General features: G+C 35.8%; 1 protein-coding gene across 1 annotated transcript in view; it reads right to left on the reverse strand.

Moving 5' to 3' along the window:
• The window catches only part of LOC137396475 (uncharacterized), a 41,125-nt gene extending 19,753 nt beyond the window's left edge, over positions 1-21,372 (reverse strand). The window contains exons 1-4 of the mRNA XM_068082768.1: positions 21,180-21,372; positions 13,796-13,951; positions 7,278-7,395; positions 1,650-1,762 (exon numbers count right to left, since the gene is read on the reverse strand). Of these exons, the coding sequence (XP_067938869.1) occupies positions 1,650-1,762; positions 7,278-7,395; positions 13,796-13,951; positions 21,180-21,262 (470 nt within the window). The 5' untranslated portion in view covers positions 21,263-21,372. The remainder of the gene's footprint in view (positions 1-1,649; positions 1,763-7,277; positions 7,396-13,795; positions 13,952-21,179) is intronic.
• Positions 21,373-21,709: the final 337 nt, after the last annotated feature.

The raw sequence follows: 21,709 nt of genomic DNA on the forward strand, positions 1-21,709 counted from the left end.
TAAAAATAGTAACAAAACAATATGTTAAACTTAGTAACTATAGTTACCTACAATAGCTTTAGTGCATTTTGTGGTTATGATTTACGATTTGCAAGATAATGTAACATTACAATTACTATGTTTCCATGATGCGCAGTGCTTCGGAGTTGCGCCCTCTCCGAATCATGGAAACGGCGTGTCTGCACTGAACTCACTGCGCACTGATCAGTGCGAAGCCAGTGCAAATTCCCAGCAAGGAAATAGCAATTGCGCAGTGGCTGCGCATAGCTCTCATGCCACGGAGATGGATTTTTCGAGGGCCATAAACTAGTACAAATGTTATCATGCTAATCTTGTTTTTTTTTATTCTTACGATCTTCTTTCACCTAAATTTAATTATGGTCTGCACCAACGAGGATGATGAGGTGATTAATTTCTTAGACTTTGTTATCGATACCAACACTTTTCGAAAACTAGGTGGCAAATCCTTAAGTAACGTTTAAATAACATATTACTTAAAAACTACTTATTATAAACATATTACTTTGTAAAAATTGTGTTGAGGTTTGTAAAACCTTGTGAATGTGTATTGTAAATAAAAGTATAATGATGACAGAAGCATAAAAAGACCGTTTCTGACGTTCGGTATCCATGATCGATTCAATTTTTCCATCAGGCGATTCGATTTATACAATTTCTCTTCTCTGGCTAATTTGCTGAAAACCACTGTGCAGCATGGAAACGTACAATCCTCTCGACTTCGGAGGGGGCTGCATCGCAGTACTGCACACCATGGAAACATAGTGTATGTACTACATGAAGAGTTCTTACTTTTCATACCGACGTGTAACATAAACGCTGAATCCAACCTAAATGAATTCAGTTTACTAAACAATACTTAAAGGAGACTTTTGCATGCATTTTAGTAAACTTTAAACTTTTATTTAAAATTTCATCACTTTTTTATTTGAGAATCCATTTTTACCATTTTTACCATAACAGATAACACTGAACTGAGAACTGAGCGACAAAATAGCATATTGACATTTTTGTTGACTTGTCGTAATCAGTACAACAATCGCCAAATTTTAATTGCGAGAGAAGTTATTGTTTATATCGTATGACGGAAAACAAATTTGCCCTAGTATGGCGAGGATGAAAAAGCATCGCATTTCTACGAGTTAGGCGAAAAATATTTTATAACAAGGACTAAGTAACCCATGGGCGTAATGTGTCCACTAATACGTCAGTTAGCGTGTGCAATCGAGAAAGGGAATACGGTATATGATAAGAGCGTTAGAATTCTAAGGACTGTGTAGCTCGGTGGTTGAATGCGTGGTTAAAAACTTGTGGCTGCAATCTCTGTGAGTTCAAATCCAGCACTTCGTGAGTTTTTCAATGTAAGATTTTAATAGCAATAACTGGACAAGTAGACATTTGAACCAATAGATGATGATGGCAAACTCTGAGATTTATACTTATAGAAGATGGAATGTAATTATGCAGTCATACTTGGTTGGGTTAATATTTGCTAATTATAGATTCCTTGCTATCAATAGTGGCAGACACCTAAAACCTTTTCAAATAATCTCTAGCTCCTACATTATCCATGAATAGATTTTAGTTCCTACCTGAGGAAAGATCATTAAACTATTTGTTAGAGTACGTACTGGACACGCTTAAATTGAGATAGTTCCATGGTTGGCAAGAAAACATCACATTCCATCGAGTTATATAGCCTTGTGAGATATATTCTATGTAAATATGGATAGTTGAACGCTTCCTACAAAACAAGAAAACAACAACAAGGTTTCTGTAAAAAGTCTGGATGATCAAAAGGTTAAAGAGCATTTTAACAACAACGACAGAACATTAATACTTCAGGAGTTGCCTGCTCTTGCTCAACTTAAGCTAAAACGTAAAAGGAGACAGCTCATAATTTGCTATGCAATTATTGTGATTGTCAATTATTGTGATTGATACAACTGCGAGTGAAATGCAAGCTAAAGATGCTAAAAAGAGTCTTTACAGCTCAAATGGCAAAGTGATTAAAAATTGTTTCCAGTGCTATCCAACACTTCATCAGTTTTTAATTTTGTGATAAAAGAGTAACTTGAAAATAAATGATATTATACGAAGGACAATGAGGCCATCAGCTATTCATATATATAAAGTAATAAACACATGTTTAGGAGTAAACAGGGGTTGATAACCATGGGTCCACCGTGTGGTTTAGCACGTCTCATTTGACCAATGACCGGAATATAAGCCGTCCTACAGATGAATCTGAAAATTTAACACGTGTGGAGTTATCAACTCGACCCTTTGAATAAGGAAAGTTAATGCAAAAATACCCAGCTGTGATTTTCTATCTAGAGAAGATAAATAGGTGAAGGAAACAGGTTCAGACAACATAAAAAGGTAAAGATATTTTTAACCCTTGAGAACAAAACAAACCTTTTGCTCTAAAATAACAACTAAACGACCCATTTATCACATTGTTGCTCTTCTATTCAACTTTCATTCAAGATAAAGGATCATGATTAACAACTTTCTTTCAAGATGGAGGTTCGTGATTAACAACTAGAATTCAAGATGGAGGTTCATGATTAACAACTAGAATTCAAGATGGAGGTTCGTGATTAACAACTAGAATTCAAGATGGAGGTACATGATTAACAACTAGAATTCAAGATGGAGGATCATGATTAACAACTAGAATTCAAGATGGAGGTTCAGGATTAACAACTAGAATTCAATATGGAGGTTCATGATTAACAACTAGAATTCAAGATGGTGGTTCATGATTAACAACTAGAATTCAAGACCGAGGTTCACGATTAACTAAAATTCAAGATGAAGGTTCACGATTAACAACTAGAATTCAAGATGGAGGTTCATGATTAAAAACTTTCATTCAAGATGAAGGTTCATGATAAACAACTTTCATTCAAGATGGAGGTTCATGATTAACAACCAGAATTCACATTTCACAAATTGTTACCTAAAACAAGAAATATATAGCGTATTTGATGTAAACAGAACATTCTTGAGCAGTAAAACAGATTATGAGTAAAGCTCTAATAAAGACAACTCTATTAAAGAGTGTCTGAAAGGTCCAAGCATTTTGCAACTTTCATTACTTTGGAGTAATCCTCTTCTGAATGTTACTTGAAACATTGATATACGTTATTATTTCAAAAAAACTATGTGTTGGAATAACCCTAAACGAAAATGCAAAAGAGTGTGTTAGCAGGCTGAACATCCTTAGTCTCTAAGTGCTAATCAGTCCAGGTTTCCTGTGTTCTGTTGCAGCGATTACAAATCTTCCCATGTCGCTAGTTCAGCATTTCTAAACCGAGATTCAGCAAACTTAAACTAACTTTTAATCACATTTTTAATGAAAACAAAATATTAAAAATTTTCTGCTACAAGTTAAGAGAAAATAACATATTCAACTACCCATTTCTTAACACATTCTTAATTAATGCGAGGTATTGCGCTTGCAACCCTATCAAAGGGCAGTCAAACAATGACACCTAATCTACTATAAGGTATAAGGTATATCTGTATAAGGTATAAGTCAGCACCAGGACGATATAGACGAATCTACTCTGGCTTTCGAATAAAACAAAACATGATGATTTTCAATGCAAATAATATTGCTATTTGCAAATTGCCCAGCTCCCTAGACTACTCCTCTTAAAAGCTGCCCTAAAATGAAATGGAAACATCAAATTCAAATTTTTAATATTGAAATAGCCATCTCACACAATATACACAAACATATATACTGTAAAACCTCTAATTGAATGCCACCTTCAACTACTACTTTGACAATAAAGGTAGAACCCATAATGAACCCATAATATCAGGTGCCCCAGTATTGCTATCAGTATTGAACATAATACAACCCATAATACCAGGTGCCCCAGCATTGCTATCAGTATTGAACATGATACAACCCATAACATCAGGTGCCCCAGTATTGAACATGATACAACCCATAATATCAGGTGCCCCAGCATTGCTATCAGTATTGAACATGATACAACCCATAATATCAGGTGCCCCAGTATTGAACATGATACAACCCATAATATCAGGTGCCCCAGTATTGCTATCAGTATTGAACATGATACAAACCCTGCTAACAGCAATCAACTCGAGTGCTAGCATTGAACAGATATTCTTAACATTTGGGTTTGTTAATTCAAAAGTTAGAAATAGACTGGGCACAAAAAAAGCTGAGAAACTTGTATTAATTTATCGCATGACCGATACCTAAGTACATATTCAGTCACATAATGTATCTACTACTACCAGATTTACCAATTCTTTGCTTCGATTTTAGCAATTGTAGATCATTATGCTCTGCTCTTCACTACCACACAATCAACCACTGGGGTTAAAATTTCCTGCTTATAGATAAAGCTGCATGTGATATATTCACTTTATGTGATACGATTTCTGCTCTGTATTTCTTTATTCATGTTTGATTAAATTTTAAATTTCTGAAATTTTCCTTTCTTTTCTTTTTCTCACAGCAAATCATACAGTAGCTTTTACTAAACCATAACATGCAACATGTCACATACAACTTTTATTACATCTACTAGGTAAATCAGACACGCTGATTCTAATTTTGTACTCAAAAAAAAGATTGGTCCACCAACTTTCAAAGTAATGAAGGCTTTTTTACAACGTTTTAATATAGGTCTCGGAAACAACACGGTCGGCACAACAAGCTCCGCCCATAAATCCGTGATGTAACCTAGCTTTTTAGGAACGGAAGTTAAGTAGGGATGTTTGGACCGATTTAGAATAATAGAGATGGGTGTTTTAAAATCCATTATTATCTAAATTCAGCTTTAAAAATAGTCTCAGTCTTTTCTGAAAGGTAGATAAGCTTTTAACATTGAATATTTAAAAATGAGCTCAAAAACGCGGTAACAACGCTAGCTTGTGATGAAACCGCGCTTTTGGAGCTAATTTTTGTCGGCGTTCAGCCTATTTAAACATCATGTAATAAGCTACGAGCAATTTTAAATAGTTCGCATACCTTTCATAATAGACTGAGATTATTTTACAGGCTGGATTTACATAACAATGGGTTTTAAGACACCCATCTCTATCATTCTAAATCGGACTAAACATCTCTAACTTCTGTTCCTGAAAAAGCTAGGTTTCGTGACATATTTTATGTGCGAGCTTTTAATGCCGATTGTGTTGTTTTCGAGACGGATATTGAAACGCTTTAAAAAAGCCTTAATGACTTTGAAGGTTAGTGGACCAATCTTTATTTTCAGTACAAAATCGGAATCGGCGTGTCTGATTTAGCTAAAAAATACGATAAAAATTGTGCGTAACAGTTATGGTTTAACAGATGATTCCACGTATGCATGTTCAATACTCAATCATGCAGCAGTAGTAAGTGATGCTAATTAGACTTGAAATTGCAAAAACCTTGGTCAAATGATATAAACCATGAAAACCGGTTTAAACCATAAAAACCGGTTTAAACAAAAAAAACTGGTTTATTGGTTTTTTTTATGAAAACGGCAGTTTTTTTATAAAACCGGTGATTTTTTCCAACCCTGATCTCTCGGCTTCCCAATGCATATTTTATTTAGAGATATTTGACAAGTTAGAGGTAAGTTACCCTAGGACACTTATGTATTCGTGGCATCTAACTTTCGCGGTGTCATCCTCTCGCGAAAATTTAATGAGCGAAACTAAACTATCATAACGAACGAGCGAAGTTAAATAGCTTTGTTCATTGATATCCACAATAAAATCGTCATTATAGAAATGCAGGCATTTTTCGTCTGTGGTTGGGATCAATGGGAAATTTCTGGTAAACTCATTATAGCTAATACACCGACTGAGCAGCGTGGCAAAGCAAATTAAGATTATATCAGTTTAGTCACCGAATTTGTAACTGATGAGGATGAAAGTCTGGTAGGTGAAGTCATAAAATTGAAGAATAATTATTGTAGTGATGAATTTGATTACCAACCAAAGACAATATCAACCCTCATCAGGTCCAACCACATTATCTCTTTCACTGCCAACCATATACAAATTCGCTACCGGCCTAGTGCCAGCCATTTTACCGAAATTGCCGATATTGCTTCATGATATGCATACAGTATTTTTTCAAGTTCTACTTTAATTATCTGTATAATCACAAAAATCTAAATTGGCTATTACGTCATCAACAACTAACTACCTGTTTTATGACTCGCGCGGGGTAGTTAATGAACTCACAGAAAAATGTTCGTTTTTAGATTAGAAATTCTCAAACAAAAGTTTAAAGTTGCTTCGTTGTTTAGGCTGATTTTATAAAGAAATCTTCGGACAACACAGTCAATTCCATAAATCTCTTAAAGACCGTGGGTTATGTGGTCAACGAATAATAAAATCAGGTTACCACGCAATTGCTGAGAAAGTCCAAAAATGTGTTTGTGGCAGTGGCCCCTAGAAAACGCATAAATGCGTTTATGGCAGCGTAAGGGTTATACAGTTTTGGTTGTGAAGTTGGTTGTTTCCTATTTATTTTCTTCTTCTTGGGATTCGAGTGTGAAAGTCACGGCGAAAGGGACCTAGACGTCATTGATAGTCTAAGAAACAAATGGCAGCAAGTGATCAAATTGAATTGTCGATCTCACCCACACATTTCAACCTGTGGCTTACAAATACGAACTAGTCCCAAATTGAATTTTTTTCTTATTAGCAAACTGGACCTGAGGAATGTAATCTGTTTTTTCCACTGAATTTATTTTCACATCACTATATTTTCGCACTCATCAGAGCCGCGAAATTAAGTTGCAGCAAAATTTTACCCTGTGTGCTACTCACGAAACTAAATACTAGCGAAATATAAGTGTCCTAGGGTAGCAAATTTATTGCATCCAAAAGGTTTAACATCGCTTCACCAAAAAAGGGCAAATATAGGCAACATTTGCTTCGCCTGAAAAATGGCTAAATTTATCTTGCCAAAATTCTGACAAGCCATTTGGAAAATACACAGCCAGCCTCTATTTACATGCTGCCTCCAAATGACTGCCACTAGAGAGGACGAGTTGAAAAATAGAGCATTATGGCGCTCAGTTAAAGGTTTTTTACGCTAAGAGAATGTTTTGCATAGCTTTTAACTGTAAAGATTTTATATAAACATTTATAAAATATAGTACTTCAATCCAAGTTTGGCCATTTAAAATTAAAGCTGACAGACTCGATACTAAACTGATAATGAACTAGCAGTCAAGATAAACAGAGGATCGATAAATAAATACCTGGTAGACACTGGAACCTCCAATTACAAACACCTCTTCCACATGGAACTCTTCCAGTGAGGTCAGTTCGAGGGCCATTTTAAAGGTAGGGACACGATGAACGCCTTCCGGTAGGGATCTAATGAGAAAAGAATTGTAATCAAATTACAATTAATTAATCAAATCGTATTTTTGTTAGGCTCAAGATTTCCACACAATAACATCTTTTCACAACAAATGGCTATGCTAAAAAACTGTACCTATCATATACAAGAAAAATTACTGGGAGTGATGGGACAGTTTACAGGGTTGCGTAGTTATAAGCATTCAAACAGTTGACAGTTAGGCCTCAGATAAACTGACACCATCTTTTAGGTAAATCAAGAGTGATAGCAGTCGAGTTGAGCAGTGATCAGTCTTATCCATATTAATAAACCCCACTTTGCAATTCTGTCTGTTAGTCCATCTAGCGCTACGCCTATACACATTTTTTCTGTTGATTTCATCTAAACTTTACAACCATGTGCTTTCCACCAGGTCACTAAAAATATTTTGGGTTTCAAAACCAAATATTCTGGTTCCTGAGAGCCTCTTATAGACCGGCTATCTAGAAGAATGAGAGAAAGCCCCAGCATCACTAAACTAAGCTCACCGTATTACTATTGTTAGATGGAACATCCAGTAGCACTTGTCAGATTGCCGCTACCCTAGGACACTTATATTTCGCTAGTATTTAGTTTCGTGAGTAGCGCACAGAGTAAAATTTCGCTGCAACTTAATTTCGTGGCTCTGATGAGTGCGGAAATATAGTGATGTGAAAATAAATGCAGTGGAAAAAAACAAATTACATTCCTTAGGTCCAGTTCGCTAATAAGAAAAAAAATTCAATTTGGGACTAGTTCGTATTTGTAAGCCACAGGTTGAAATGTGTGGGTGAGATAGACAATTCAATTTGATCACTTGCTGCCATTTGTTTCTTAGACTATCAATGACGTCTAGGTCCCTCCCGCCGTGACTTTCACACTCGAATCCCAAGAAGAAGAAAATAGATAGGTAACAACCAACTTCACAACCAAAACTGTATAACCCTTACGCTGCCATAAACGCATTTATGCGTTTTCTAGGGGCCACTGCCATAAACGCATTTATGGACTTTCTCAGCAATTGCGTGGTGACTGTGTTGTCCGAAGATTTCTCTATAAAATCAGCCTAAAACAACGAAGCAATTTTAAACTTTTGTTTGAGAATTTCTAATTTAAAAACGAACATTTTTCTGTGAGTTCATTAACTACCCCGCGCGAGTCATAAAACAGGTAATTAGTTGTTGATGACATAATAGCCAATTTAGATTTTCGTGATTGTACAGATAATTAAAGTAGAACTTGAAAAATACTGTATACATATCATGAAGCAATATCGGCAATTTCGGTAAAATGGCTGGCACTAGGCCGATAGCGAATTTGTACATGGTTGGCAGTGAAAGAGATAATGTGGTTGGACCTGATAAGAGTTGATATTGTCTTTGGTTGGTAATAAAATTCATCACTACAATAATTATTCTTCAATTTTATGACTTCACTTACCAGACTTTCATCCTCATCAGTTACAAATTCGGTGACTAAACTGATATAATCTTAATTTTCTTTGCCATGCTGCTCAGTAGGTGTATTAGCTATGAATTTACCAGAAATTTCCCATTGATCCCAACCACAGACGAAAATTGCCTGCATTTCTAATATGATGATTTTATTGTGAATATCAATGAACAAAGCTATTTAACGTCGCGTTTTCGCTGGTTCATTATGATAGCTTAGTTTCACTCATTAAATTTTCGCGAAAGGATGACACCACGAAAACGCGAAAGTTAGATGCCGCGAATACATAAGTGTCCTAGGGTAGTCAACATACCTAGTGACAGGAATTTAATGGATCATTCATTGTTAGCACCTAAAGAGTTAAAATTGAAGCTCCGCTTCTACCATTGCATATCATCTTTGTTAGTGATCGTGGTGAAAATATTGTTGCAACTCTATTGTGATAGGGAAGATGGTAAAGCCGCTATACAGCTTGCTAATGAATTTAATAATTTAATTCAACACGGACAACATTTGCCTAATCAGTAATGAACTTACCAGCAAGTGTTTGTTTTATACAATGGCCTTTTAACAACTTTTGTTACAATGGCCATTTTAGTTGAATTTTATCAGAAATTATCAGGTATTATTCTATCATTTGTGATTGTTGTTGATGTTTGAGGTGGTCTGACTGCTAAGACGTTTCAAGATTAAAATCAACCAATCTTTATCACGGTTAAAACGCTAGGAAAATAAAGATAGCCTAGACTTGCACAAAATGATGTACATAGCCACGAGGCTGCCGGTCTTTCGCACGTATTCACATCAGCTATTGCTATAAAAGTCAAGCGCTACACGGCTCTATTGGCATATACGGTATTTTAATTTGTATTTGCTCATGATTATTGAAATAAAATTTTTAATCTAGCTACATATATACGGTATTGCTATAGATGTCTCAAATACTCCAAGGTAATTAAAATTTGTCTGATTCGTTTCTTCTAAATGCTTTATCTAGTCTATTAGTACTGACTTGTAGCAAATTTTTTACTGATCACTTTGTACTAGTTGATTAAGTACGAAACAAACAGTTTGTGAGTTGACCAAAATAGTGAACGCAAAACATAACATCAACTTCTTTTAAATTGACTTAGCGATAATCCAACTTTAAAAACAAACTCGTCTGGCAAAAAGTTAATAAAGCCCTTCCTGCACCTGGTTGGCGGTGTGAACTCACCTGTTCGCACTTAGTAGTGTGGAGCATAGAATTTTTCGAGTAGCTCTTAATATTTGGCCCATTAGAACTGAGTCGAGCTATGCAAAAGAACCTGCCAATACAGCTCTGATTACAGTTCATAAACTCATCTACCAGACAAGCTATGTATGTAATATTTTCTGCAAGTAATTTTGCATTCATGATTATGCAACTGATATTTTGCATAAATTTTAACACTGTTTTGAATTATTTTTAACATTATTTCACTATATAATTTTTACAAGCCAAAAAAGTTTCATCTCGGCAGGAAGTCTTCATTAAAAACATACAATCAAGTTGTGGCCAGTCATATCGTTTCAGCTCAGATAATAGAAAAATTATTCTACTGCAGTAGATTAAACTCTGTATGTGTCGTATCTGGATATTCCTCTTCATCTTTGATCCTAAGATATGTAGCTCTCAGTATGTTGTATACGCAGGTTGGTAGTGATCCCCACTCTGCTCTTGTAAGTCATTCTGGGTCCAAAGTATTAATGATCTGTCGGAGCATGATTCCTGTCTTTAGATACTACGTTGTACATCTTATTTTCTTCTGTCGTTTTGATGGTTTCTAACTCGCATATCTGGATATTTTGGTGCTAATAAAATATTAAACTTTAAGAATCTGTTGATATCATATCAAATGTCACTTAGAATTTATATAAAATCTAGCAAAGACAGTAGCAACAAAAAATTCATATACATGTAATTACAAAACTTACCTAAACTCTATCAGCGGCACTTGGCTGCAGTCACAATGTACTAGCTAAAACAACCAGAGAAAACCTAAACTCTATCAGGGGTACTTGGCTGCAGGCACAATGTACTAGCTAAAACAATCAGAGAAAACCTAAACTCTATCAGCGGTACTTGGCTGCAGGCACAATGTACTAGCTAAAACAACCAAAGAAAACCTAAACTAGTGACACGGCTACTAGTTGAGGCTTTCAACTAGTCGAAGCTGAAATCAAGTCTTGAGACCGTAAATGGCAGCTTCAAAGATATTTGATTAATATGTTCTGCATAAAACCGCACACGCCATTCGATACAAAAACAATCATTATTATTGCCCTCGAATCTCTAGGCTTCTTGTTACTAAACATTCCTCTTACCTGTTCATGGCGTTTTATTATCGGTAAGTGGAAAAATAAAAATTTGTTAAAACTAGAAATTTTGAGTAGTAAATGATGAGTTGACTTACTACAATCAATGGTGCAATGTTTCCCGTTAGTATGTGTATTCTTAAGTAGCAAAATTATTCCTTTTACTTTAGTTTTAGTAGATAAAAAACACTCAAACACAAAAATAGATATACCTTCATTATCATATCTTCCTCAGCAGCACAACGCCTGTCAGCTCTAACCATACACTGTCTGCCCTAATCTGTCACCAACTGACGCTCAAAAAAGTCTGAGGCATCTTCGCTGGAACTCTAGAGGCCGGGTTGTCATTCTGTTGTTATTCAATAGATCGTGGCGATTTGCTGATTGAAGGAAATTCGGATTGAAGCAGATTGTCATTCAGTAAATCAGTGAAATCTCCCATAACCTATGACGGTTCCGTAGTGTTATTACTTTCATTCCTCATGCTGTGCCCTGATAATTTACTGAAACGACGGTTTCTCAAGTTTTGACCAGATAATTTACTAAAACACCCCCATCCATCCTGAGAAATCATCATAGCTTAAGCCTAGTTCCCATATACGTCGCAAAGCAATGGCGACAGCACCGCAGGCCATTAGCGGTGAAATGGGAACCTACACGCTGGGTACTGCCGAGGACCGCCGGTAGTTGCTAGCAGCAACACAAGAGTTTAGCGCTGTTCCAATTTCGCGAAGAGTTGCAGGCAAAACCTTCTCGAAATGCACTGTACAGGTGAAGGTCGGCATTATCAAAATGGCATGGCAGGGGAACATTTTTATGCCATTATTAGCGATGCAGCTTTATGTGAACATAAGCCGCCGAGCCTAGCGTCGCAAGCGCTTTGCTGCGCAATATTACCGCCAGAGTCTCGCAATTGATATGGGAACCAGGCTTTACGCTAATGCCTAACTTATCCAAGTCTAACTGGGGATAGTGAATTCTCTAACACTGAGAATCTTCGAGATCACAGACTACAAGTTTGTTAGCGATAACATTTATTACGACCTAAATAACACATTCGTGCTGATGATTGGTATGATTGGTACATATGAAAAGAACGTATATTTATTGCTCGCGGACTCTTTCCCCATACACCACTTTATACGTTTCGAATTAACCACCCGCTTAAAACTGAGCATTTGAACGCATGATCAAGTTTTGTCGATTTTAATCTTGAAAAATTCTGGCAGTCAGATTAGCTCAAACATCAAATACAATCACAAATGATAGAATAATACCAATTATATAATAATATAATACCAATTATATAATAATATATTTTCTGATAAGATTAATTAAAATTTGGTGCAAGTACATCTTCAAGTGTTTTGTACTTCACTGTGATTATATTAAAAGATGGTAGCATTTTACATATATAAAGTAAATGTTGGCAGTCTACATGTTACATGTACATGTACATGCGCAAATATGAACATACAATACTATAGAGAGTTTAATAATTGGAAGAAATCCCTAAATGTCACCCAAAAATACAGAATAATAGTTTTATCACTCCAGAAATGGTTAAACAAACAAAATGAGCGATGAAACTATTAAGAAATATGTTTGCTCCACCCAGCTGACTCTTGCTGACACTTGCCATCAGGCATGAGTTGAGCAGATTCTAAGTCTACAAAGTTCAGCACCAGGGAGTATTTTAACTACGCAATGACCTCTAGCAACTGTTCATAAAGTTATAGTTTCGCGATGATACATATGAAAAATCGTTTGTGTGTTCTGATTCTCCTTCAATTACTTGCCCAAAGACCAATATGTATAAAGTATAGAAGCTAATTTTACTGACCAGAAACAATGAGAATACACTGTGTTGACTTGGAAAGCGTTAAAGCATGCAATGAAAAAACTTGAGAGGCCTGATGTACCGTAGTTAAAAAAACAGTTGATACTTCAGTCACCCTTGCGGGCCGAAATGATTTTAACTGGAGTATCATTTTGGGTGTCATATCTTCTCACAAACTATTTAGATACATATTCTCTTACCAATAGTAATAGCACAATGTATGTTGCTGGAATCCTCAATTTACAAGCTTTCCGTAAAGTACAAAAATTTCATTGATTTCTTAGCTGTTTTATACAAAATCTGATTTTAAACCTTGACAATTACTTGAAGGAGAACAAATTTATGCTGTTGATAGTGAAACATTTCCTTTACTCAATGTCTGGTGGATAGGCGAACAGCATAGTTATGGTAAAACTAGCTAGTAGCATTACACCACTTGTTCATACCGGTTGTATGCTGTATCCGCTACTGATATCAAATATGCTTCTTGATGTCCGTTCACGCGGATAATGAAAGGGTTTTAAGGAAAAGTTTTCAAGATAATTTTAGAAGTTACAGATATGGGAGAGTACAACCAGAACTGACAGGATTTTGCCGATGTTTAAATTCTCAACCTTTACAGATCCTTTCAAGCGGACAAATGCCCAGACTAACTAAACAGAGAACATGACTTGTATGCATAATAGGAAACTGATGACTGTGGAAAAACTCAAACTAAATCTGCCTTGACAAAATTGGTATCAGTAAAATAAATATAAGCAACATACAACTGATCATCCCGGCTGAGGACGATATTGAGCCTGTTTTTCATCGGACGAAACCTCTCGGGGATTGAAAAGTATGTCTTCCGTCCCATAATGAGGGCATTTTGTTTTCCTTTAGGGGCAGTTGAAGTGAGTTTTCGAAAAAACTGCTTGTCAGACCTATAGATAAAGCAATGACAGGTGTTTGAGAAAAGGTTTGCAATTTATTGAAAGTAAATCTTTACAAGCTACAAGGAAAAATACAACTCTAAATTGAACGTCAACGGCATGCAATGTTGACACTTTTTGAAAGAAATGTAGTTTGCTAGAGAAAGCTTACTTACTATATCACAACTTTCTTTAATGTATAAAATATAATGCCTACCAACTTAGGTTCTTTTTGGTTGACACGCCGTTAGTCCTCGAGCTCATTTTGTCATGTCCATGATTTTGTGACAATAAGGATAAAGGCAATTTTAAAAACCTCGATTTCACTAAATACATGTACCAAATGGCAATGTCATTTCGCATTGCTAAGACAAAGTATACAAGAGTTGATCCAAAAGTTCCACGACAGGTTCGATATTTGAAAAACGTTTTACTCAACACACCTTTGTAATAGTCTCCTTCACAATAAGCCCCTTGGCGAACAATACAATGATGAGAATGACATTTCTAAGATTACATATACTATTGAAACTCATTTTGTGGTATGATGTCAAGCTCTGCAGAAAATGCCATCATCAAAACCTCCAATGTGTCAAATTTTTTTTTTTAACACACGTTTTAGTCGAAGAACAAGAAAAAGTCACCTGACACCAGGTCTGGCAAATAGTATGGGTGGGGAAAGTGCTTTATTTTACAAAAAAAATTCAGTAACCTTGATAGCAGTGTGCCAGAGTGAGTTGTTGTGGTGCAGGATGAATTATTGCTTTCTCCACCTTCCAGACTTTAATTACTGTCCCACCTAAAGGTATTTATTGCTTGTACACTGGGCCCTCGTAAATGAAGAAAGTCACAGTAATAGCCTTGGTAGCCGATATGGATAGCCGAGATTTTTAGGTCTGAATGAGACAGGCTCCTCTACTGTGAACTCTGAGTCTTTTTTTCAGGGCCATAGGAGTAAATTCAACTCTCATCACTCGTAACCCATGTCAAGCTTCACAGACGGTTCTGTAAGCCATATCAAGCTTCACAGATAGACAGTTCTCTAATGGATTATAGCAGTCAGCACCTATTTATCATCAAATTCTAGCTGAGACTGGTCTTCCACTACGAATTTCATCTTCCATTGATTCTCTTCTTTCCCTGATTTTCTTAAACCATTCAAACACCTTCCTCTGCTTGAACAGTTTTTTCCTAAGCCAATTGCATCATTTAATAGGTTTTAATAGCATTCTTTCCAAGCCTAATACAAAATTCGATAGCACTCCTTCATTCTGTAAAATCTGCTATTCTTTCAAACTGATGAAACGTTATTTTCTACAAAGTGATTTTGGCATATTGTTCAGTATCTTGAATCATGTTGTAATGCATATAATAATTCTAAAATTGACCACCCAACTACTATGACAATCTGCAAAAGATTAGCAAGATAGCACAAATCCTTGAAAAATTACTACACCTGTCCCAGAACTTCTGGATCGACCCTTATAAATAGTGGTTATTTATTAGTTGGAAAAATATCAATAGGGCTCTTTTTGAGCTGGCATTGTGACTTGAAAAATAGATGTGATATATCTTAACTCAAATGCAACTCATGATAATTTAAGCATTGTGTTTTTAAGATTTGAAAGGACATGGAGTGTGGGTGACAAAAACTACATAAGTTTCAACCCAACAGTTTTTCATTAGATTTACACTATGCTAAAAATCAGATTGGACTTGCTTACCTTCTGCTACATATCACATCGGAAAAACTTCGACTGCAGCTTTTTTTGATGCCCAGCAGTAATCTTTATGCAGTAAAAATTTAGCAAGAGCTACCACATGTTTATGGGCATTCAAAGTTCATTGAATGACCAAGAATAAGACTTGAAAAGTTAAAAGCGTACAATATTTTAGCTAACAAATCTTTATTTACTAACCACCTACAATTTAAAACTCCCTTAAGTAAATTCCACTCATCATAAAAAGTACAAGCAAAGGTTTTGCTTCACAATAAGTAAGAAATTCCATTATTTCCACTATATAATGTGTCAGGCCAGTGGAAGTTATCAAATTTGATTTGAATAACAAGAATACCATAGTTAGCTTGAAAAATGTCGCTTTTTTCTGGGAGATAAAACGACATGTAGGGGAATATCTATAATATTTACTAGTACCCTCGCAGTTTACTGTGCCATGGGAGAGCGCCAAGTGTGCCAATGAAGCTGAGGTAATAAGTCATAGCACAATTATTCAGAAATATCGAAAGGCGACAATAGATGCAATTACTAAAACTAAATGTCTCGAGTTGGAGTCTCATTGAATGTGATCATTTATTCTAACTTCAAACCATGGCTTTGGAGAAATAGACAGACATTGCAATAGTAATAGATAGATTACTATTGCAATGTCGAAGATTGTAACAGATTACTATTACATATTTAGTAATATTACTATTGTAATAGTAATAATTTTTGTTTAACTTTATTTTAGAGCTACAATGTTGCTTTTAATTCGAAGGTCGAGTTTAGTTTTTTCTATTTGAAGGGACAAGGGGAGAGAGTTTTGAGACGATTTTGGAACGGATTAGGCAATTTATAAATTGACATGTATTTTACAGTTCGTATAATATAGAATCCCTATAACATAAGCATTCTTGGAACAGATTATTGTCTTTGTAACAGCCTTTAAGGTATGTACTCATTGTTCAATAACAGCCATCTTGTGAAATGTAGAAAGGCTCAAGTTGTCACATGATGAATGAAACTTATCTAATTATTAACATATGTACAAAATTAAAACTGTCTAAACTCGTAAACGCAGTCAGGTATTGAACTGTTCTTTTCATAAATTAGGTAGAGGATTCTTATAGCACCTCTGAAGCCCAATACAGTGCACTCTCAGAATACAATTTTAATCTGTTCAAGGGTTAGTATCGTACAGTGAAAAAATCATATGTAGTGGTATAGAAGCCATAATTATATAATGCAAACATCCCTTGGTAAAAATCGACAAAATTTATAAGTGCCGACATATTAAAATTACTAACAAAATAGTATATTAACCTTAGTAACTATAGTTACTCACAGCAACTTTATTGTATTTAGTGAGTATGATCTGCATTAAAATGTAACATTATAATGTACAATGTGCAGCACGTACTGTAGGGAGTTCTTACCGTCAAGACAGACGTACGTATAACATAAACTTTGAATTCACTTTAAATAATTTTAGCTTACTAAACACACCAAGTTTTAGAATGCATCTTTAATTATTTTACGGTGTTTCAACTTTTTATCTCTAAAATTTTACTGCTTACCAGTTTCTGTCTTCGCTTTTACTATAACTTTTAGCGGACCTGTTTAAAACCTTTTTCAGTCTAATTCGGCAAAAAAGCTTGACCAATGCCGTCTTTGTAACAAGTAGATTTTTCTTAGCAGACTAAGAGAAAATGTCTGACCACTGACCTTCTGTTTGAATGAATCACAGCTCCAACTTTGCTACCAGTTTTGAAGGGAAAATATTACCATTTTACAGTCGAGAATCGCTGAACTGAGATAATCAGTCATTGTGCCCCTTTCAGGCACTGTGAAAATATTTTCGACGAACAGCATCTGTGTCTTTGTTATTTTGACCTACATTATAAGCATGATGACTTACAAACATGACCTCGAGTGAAAATTTGGTTGAATTCGCATAGTGAAATAAGATTCATATGATGAGGAAAATAATCATGTTCCACTTAGTAAGGTAAAAACAATCGTATATCAGGGAATTTTCATCCTGAGGGTGCACTGTAATTTCAATCTTGACTTACAGCCACCATCTGAAATTACATGATTTAATTCTTAAATTCATTTGCAATCAGACTTTCGAGCTGGTCACCAAGATAGCCATTCCGTAAATCTCCCACAAGAGTAATTACATGTAGTAGTAAAAAGTATGAAAGGTAAATTGGGGTCAACTGAGATATTTGATTAGGCCTACAGTGTTTTGATATATTCTTGTATAAGGATCATTGGTAGACAGACCTTAGTGCATGGATGGCATTGACGCCGACATGCCTGAGCATTGCGATAGAAGTTTTGTTCCTTGGAGATAAAAAGCTGCAGCGATCAGAGCAACAGTTTACAATTGATGTGCAGAAGAATCAACCATGGTAACCCTTGGTAAGCAGCAACCGCACGAAAGTTTGTAATTTGTCGATCTGGTGAACCAATGAACAACTCATTTGAACTTTTACTACTCGTAAATACAGACTTCGTGTCTAGTTTGCAGTGAAAAGCCTCTAGCGCATTTGAATTTAGCTAAATGTTTACAAACTGCCTTTATAATGATATAATGGAAAAGCACATTCCGAAATAATTTTTTCGTTGAATCGACCATATACACTGGCTTAAAAATTAAAATTACTTTGTTTGCACCGATAGTATTAATTACACTTTGCATTAATTAATTGAAAATTACAAGTTTTTGTTTCCAAAAATGTTATTGATAATAGTTGAGCAAGCTATCAGCATAACCAGTTATCAGTATTATCATTATTTTGTTTTACTGCTTAACATTTTGTCTTACTACTGCAACAATGCTTTTTGCCATTACTCTATGTATTACAGTTTACACTGATAGTATTACTACTCATACAGATGTAGTGAATTTTTACATAGAACTCTGTTAGGTAGTTTAGAAAGTTATTTGGTACATCATAATAACTTGTGGCTTCAGAGTTGTGACTGTGACTTCAGAGTTGCAATTTCAGTCATAAATAATCATAACTGCATTTAGTACGATTATAAATGGCTGAGCAGTAAGGATTAAAGTATGTACAGGGCCACATCTCGACCTAGTGTCTGTGTATCGATTCACTCATAGTTTGTATATACGTAGGCTTACTCCGCGACTCTGTAACATTTTATTCTCCACTCGGCATATTATACTCATTTTATAGCTGGTGTATTAGCTCACGTTTTAACCAGAGTAACCATTCGTCGTCCAAATGTAAGTACTTTTTGAGTATTAGTTAAATCATGAGACTGTGTATCAACCCACTCTAGAATATTTCGGCTCTTTCTTTTTTCTTAGTGTAATTGTTGCCCTGTTGTATGGTGGTATTAACAACAGCAGATACCATAAAGGGGCACCGCCTAAACCACAGGAGAAAATCCAAGATATAATGTAACGAACAAAACACCTGGCACAACAAAGGACCATCAAGAGAAGCAATAATTAGAAACACATCAACAAACAGATTAAAAACTTCCAGTAAATGGAGTCCACTAAAAAGATGTGCCAATTGTCTTGCCAAACAACCGCTAAAAGAGATTAAAAGAGATAAATTACACGCGCACAGCTAAGCTAACCTCTACCAGACTTGACCAAAATAACTGGAGTTAGTCATCACTTACAATCAGCACACTCCCATGATGCACTTACAACAAATTTGCTCAAATACCAACCCTCTACAACATAAAGAACAGAAACTGAGCGCCTAAACACTTTTTCACAGGCTAACAGAGACCTCTAGAAAAGATAACGGCTCCAATGACTCCGCCTCTTTCCTCCGTATGCTGAGACTTTTTTCTTCCTCTGTGGAGATCTTTTTTCTTTCGCTGCTGAGCCTCTTCCTACTTCAACTGTTAAGCCGCTCTATCTATGGACTGCCATCCCTTTCCTTTTACCGTCAACACTCATAATCGCGTGGGACTGAGCAAAAGAACATAAACGATCGTTCGTGTAAAGTTGTAACTCTCATTGGCTATTTTTAACCTTTTTTCATTAGTACTATTGTTCTAGAATGTGGTTTATTGTGTATTCTAATTCTTGGACTTTTACTTGAAGTATCTTTCACTGGTAAATATCAATATTGCTTATAACAGCTTTACACTTTGTTGTATAGAAGCATTAGTAAAAGCAGATAGTATAATGGAGAAACGTCTAAACATCGGAGACATGCGCAATATTACAATGAACATGTCTCCTAATACATTAGAGTACCAGCAATAAAAACAGACATCATACACTCATCTATAAGCAGCTTGGAAACGTGTGGAAGGAAGTAGGAAAGGTGGGAGGAAAGAGACATCGATTGACATGCCAGAAAACCATTAAAAGATAGCAGACCTGTACCAGACACGGCCAAGACAATTGGAGTTAATCATTTCTAATCATTACACTCACATGATGTAGGCCTACTTAAGAGAAGTATACTCAATTGCTAACCTTCTGCAACATATAGTTCTAACAGAACCTGATCGCCTAAACACCTTCTCATAGGCTAACAGAGACATCTATAAAAGAGAACAGCACCAACAATTCAGCATCCGTTTTTCTCTTTCCTTTCCAAGGACCTCCTGAGGCTGCCTCTGGAGCCTCCCTTTCTCTTCCCTCTGCCTCTGGGGCCTCTATTCCTTCCTTACCTATGTAGCCTCATTGTTAATGATCTGCTGATCCTCTCCTACTTCCCCATTACGACTGCCATGACTTTTGTTTGACTGTCAAAACTCGCAGCCGTATGGACCGAGCAGCAAACATAGACGACCGTTCGAGTAAGGGTGTAACTTTTGGATATTTTAACTTTTTGTCTTTAATATTATTTTTTAGAATTTTAGTAGATGTGTATTTCAATTATTGGGCTTATAGAACAAAGAAGTGCCTTTTACTGGTAAATATCAGTATTGCTTACAATAGCTTAACACCTCACTTGCACCTGAACCAGTAACAATCAATTTAGTTCCAACAAACAAAGCAAAAGTACACAAACTGAAATATTCAAAATAGAATAAAATGAAAAAGCAAATTCAACACTGATGTTGTGCGTGGATTCGGATTACTTATGCACAACATAATTCCTCCACATCCAATCACAACAACCTTCACTAGCGCCTGAATCAGTAATAGTCAAACTAGTTCATACTACCTATGCAAAGGTATACAAACTAAGCATAGATAAAATAGAATAAGATGACACAACGAATTCAACACTGATGCATGTGTGGATGAGGGTTAATTGTGTATAGCATAATTCTTTCCAAATTACGCATTCTACCCTATACTAATAAACTTTACTTCACCAAGGAATGATTTTTCAGCCAGTTTTGTTAACAGCATTCAACTAGTAAGAGGACTACGAAGCAAAATACAAAATCATCAAAGCTAAAAGACTCTTTTCCATGTGTTCATCGAACTCATCCACAATCTACAGACCCTAGTAGCCTTCGTATGTCTCACTGAAATTTCAAAATGCGACTAAAACAGTACATACTTTAATGTCCACGGTAAATCGCCGTGAAGACCAATTCCAAGTTTATCACAGCATGCCACTACAATATTGCAAGATTTAGTCATGATGTTACAAGATTCCAGTATCCTGACTTGGAATTTAAGCAAACCGCCAATTTTCGATTGCGAGCATTAGATAGAATCGACAAAAACTCAAGGTGCCTTCGGTGAGCAGTAAATGCTACGTACATATACAGCAAATAAAGTTGCCAAATTGTAGACTACTTAGTACATGTTCAAGTCTGGGAAGTTTACAAATCGTCGATCATTCTACATAAATTCGGCGTTCATTTTTGTGAGCGCTAATTTTTATTTGTTTAGAGCGAACTTTCTCCATATTTACTCGCTGTGTTTCTTCGGACATCCTGTGGCGGTGTCTATGGGCGACGAGGCAAATTATTTCAGTAACATCCTCTATAAATATTATTGGCGAATCTCAATGTCCGGTAATTGATCTCAGAAATTAGACTAACCGCGCCACTTCGTTTGAGTGATATGTCTATTGGCGGAAAT

Source organism: Watersipora subatra, chromosome 5, assembly GCF_963576615.1.
Source record: "Watersipora subatra chromosome 5, tzWatSuba1.1, whole genome shotgun sequence".
Classification (NCBI taxonomy): domain Eukaryota; kingdom Metazoa; phylum Bryozoa; class Gymnolaemata; order Cheilostomatida; family Watersiporidae; genus Watersipora; species Watersipora subatra.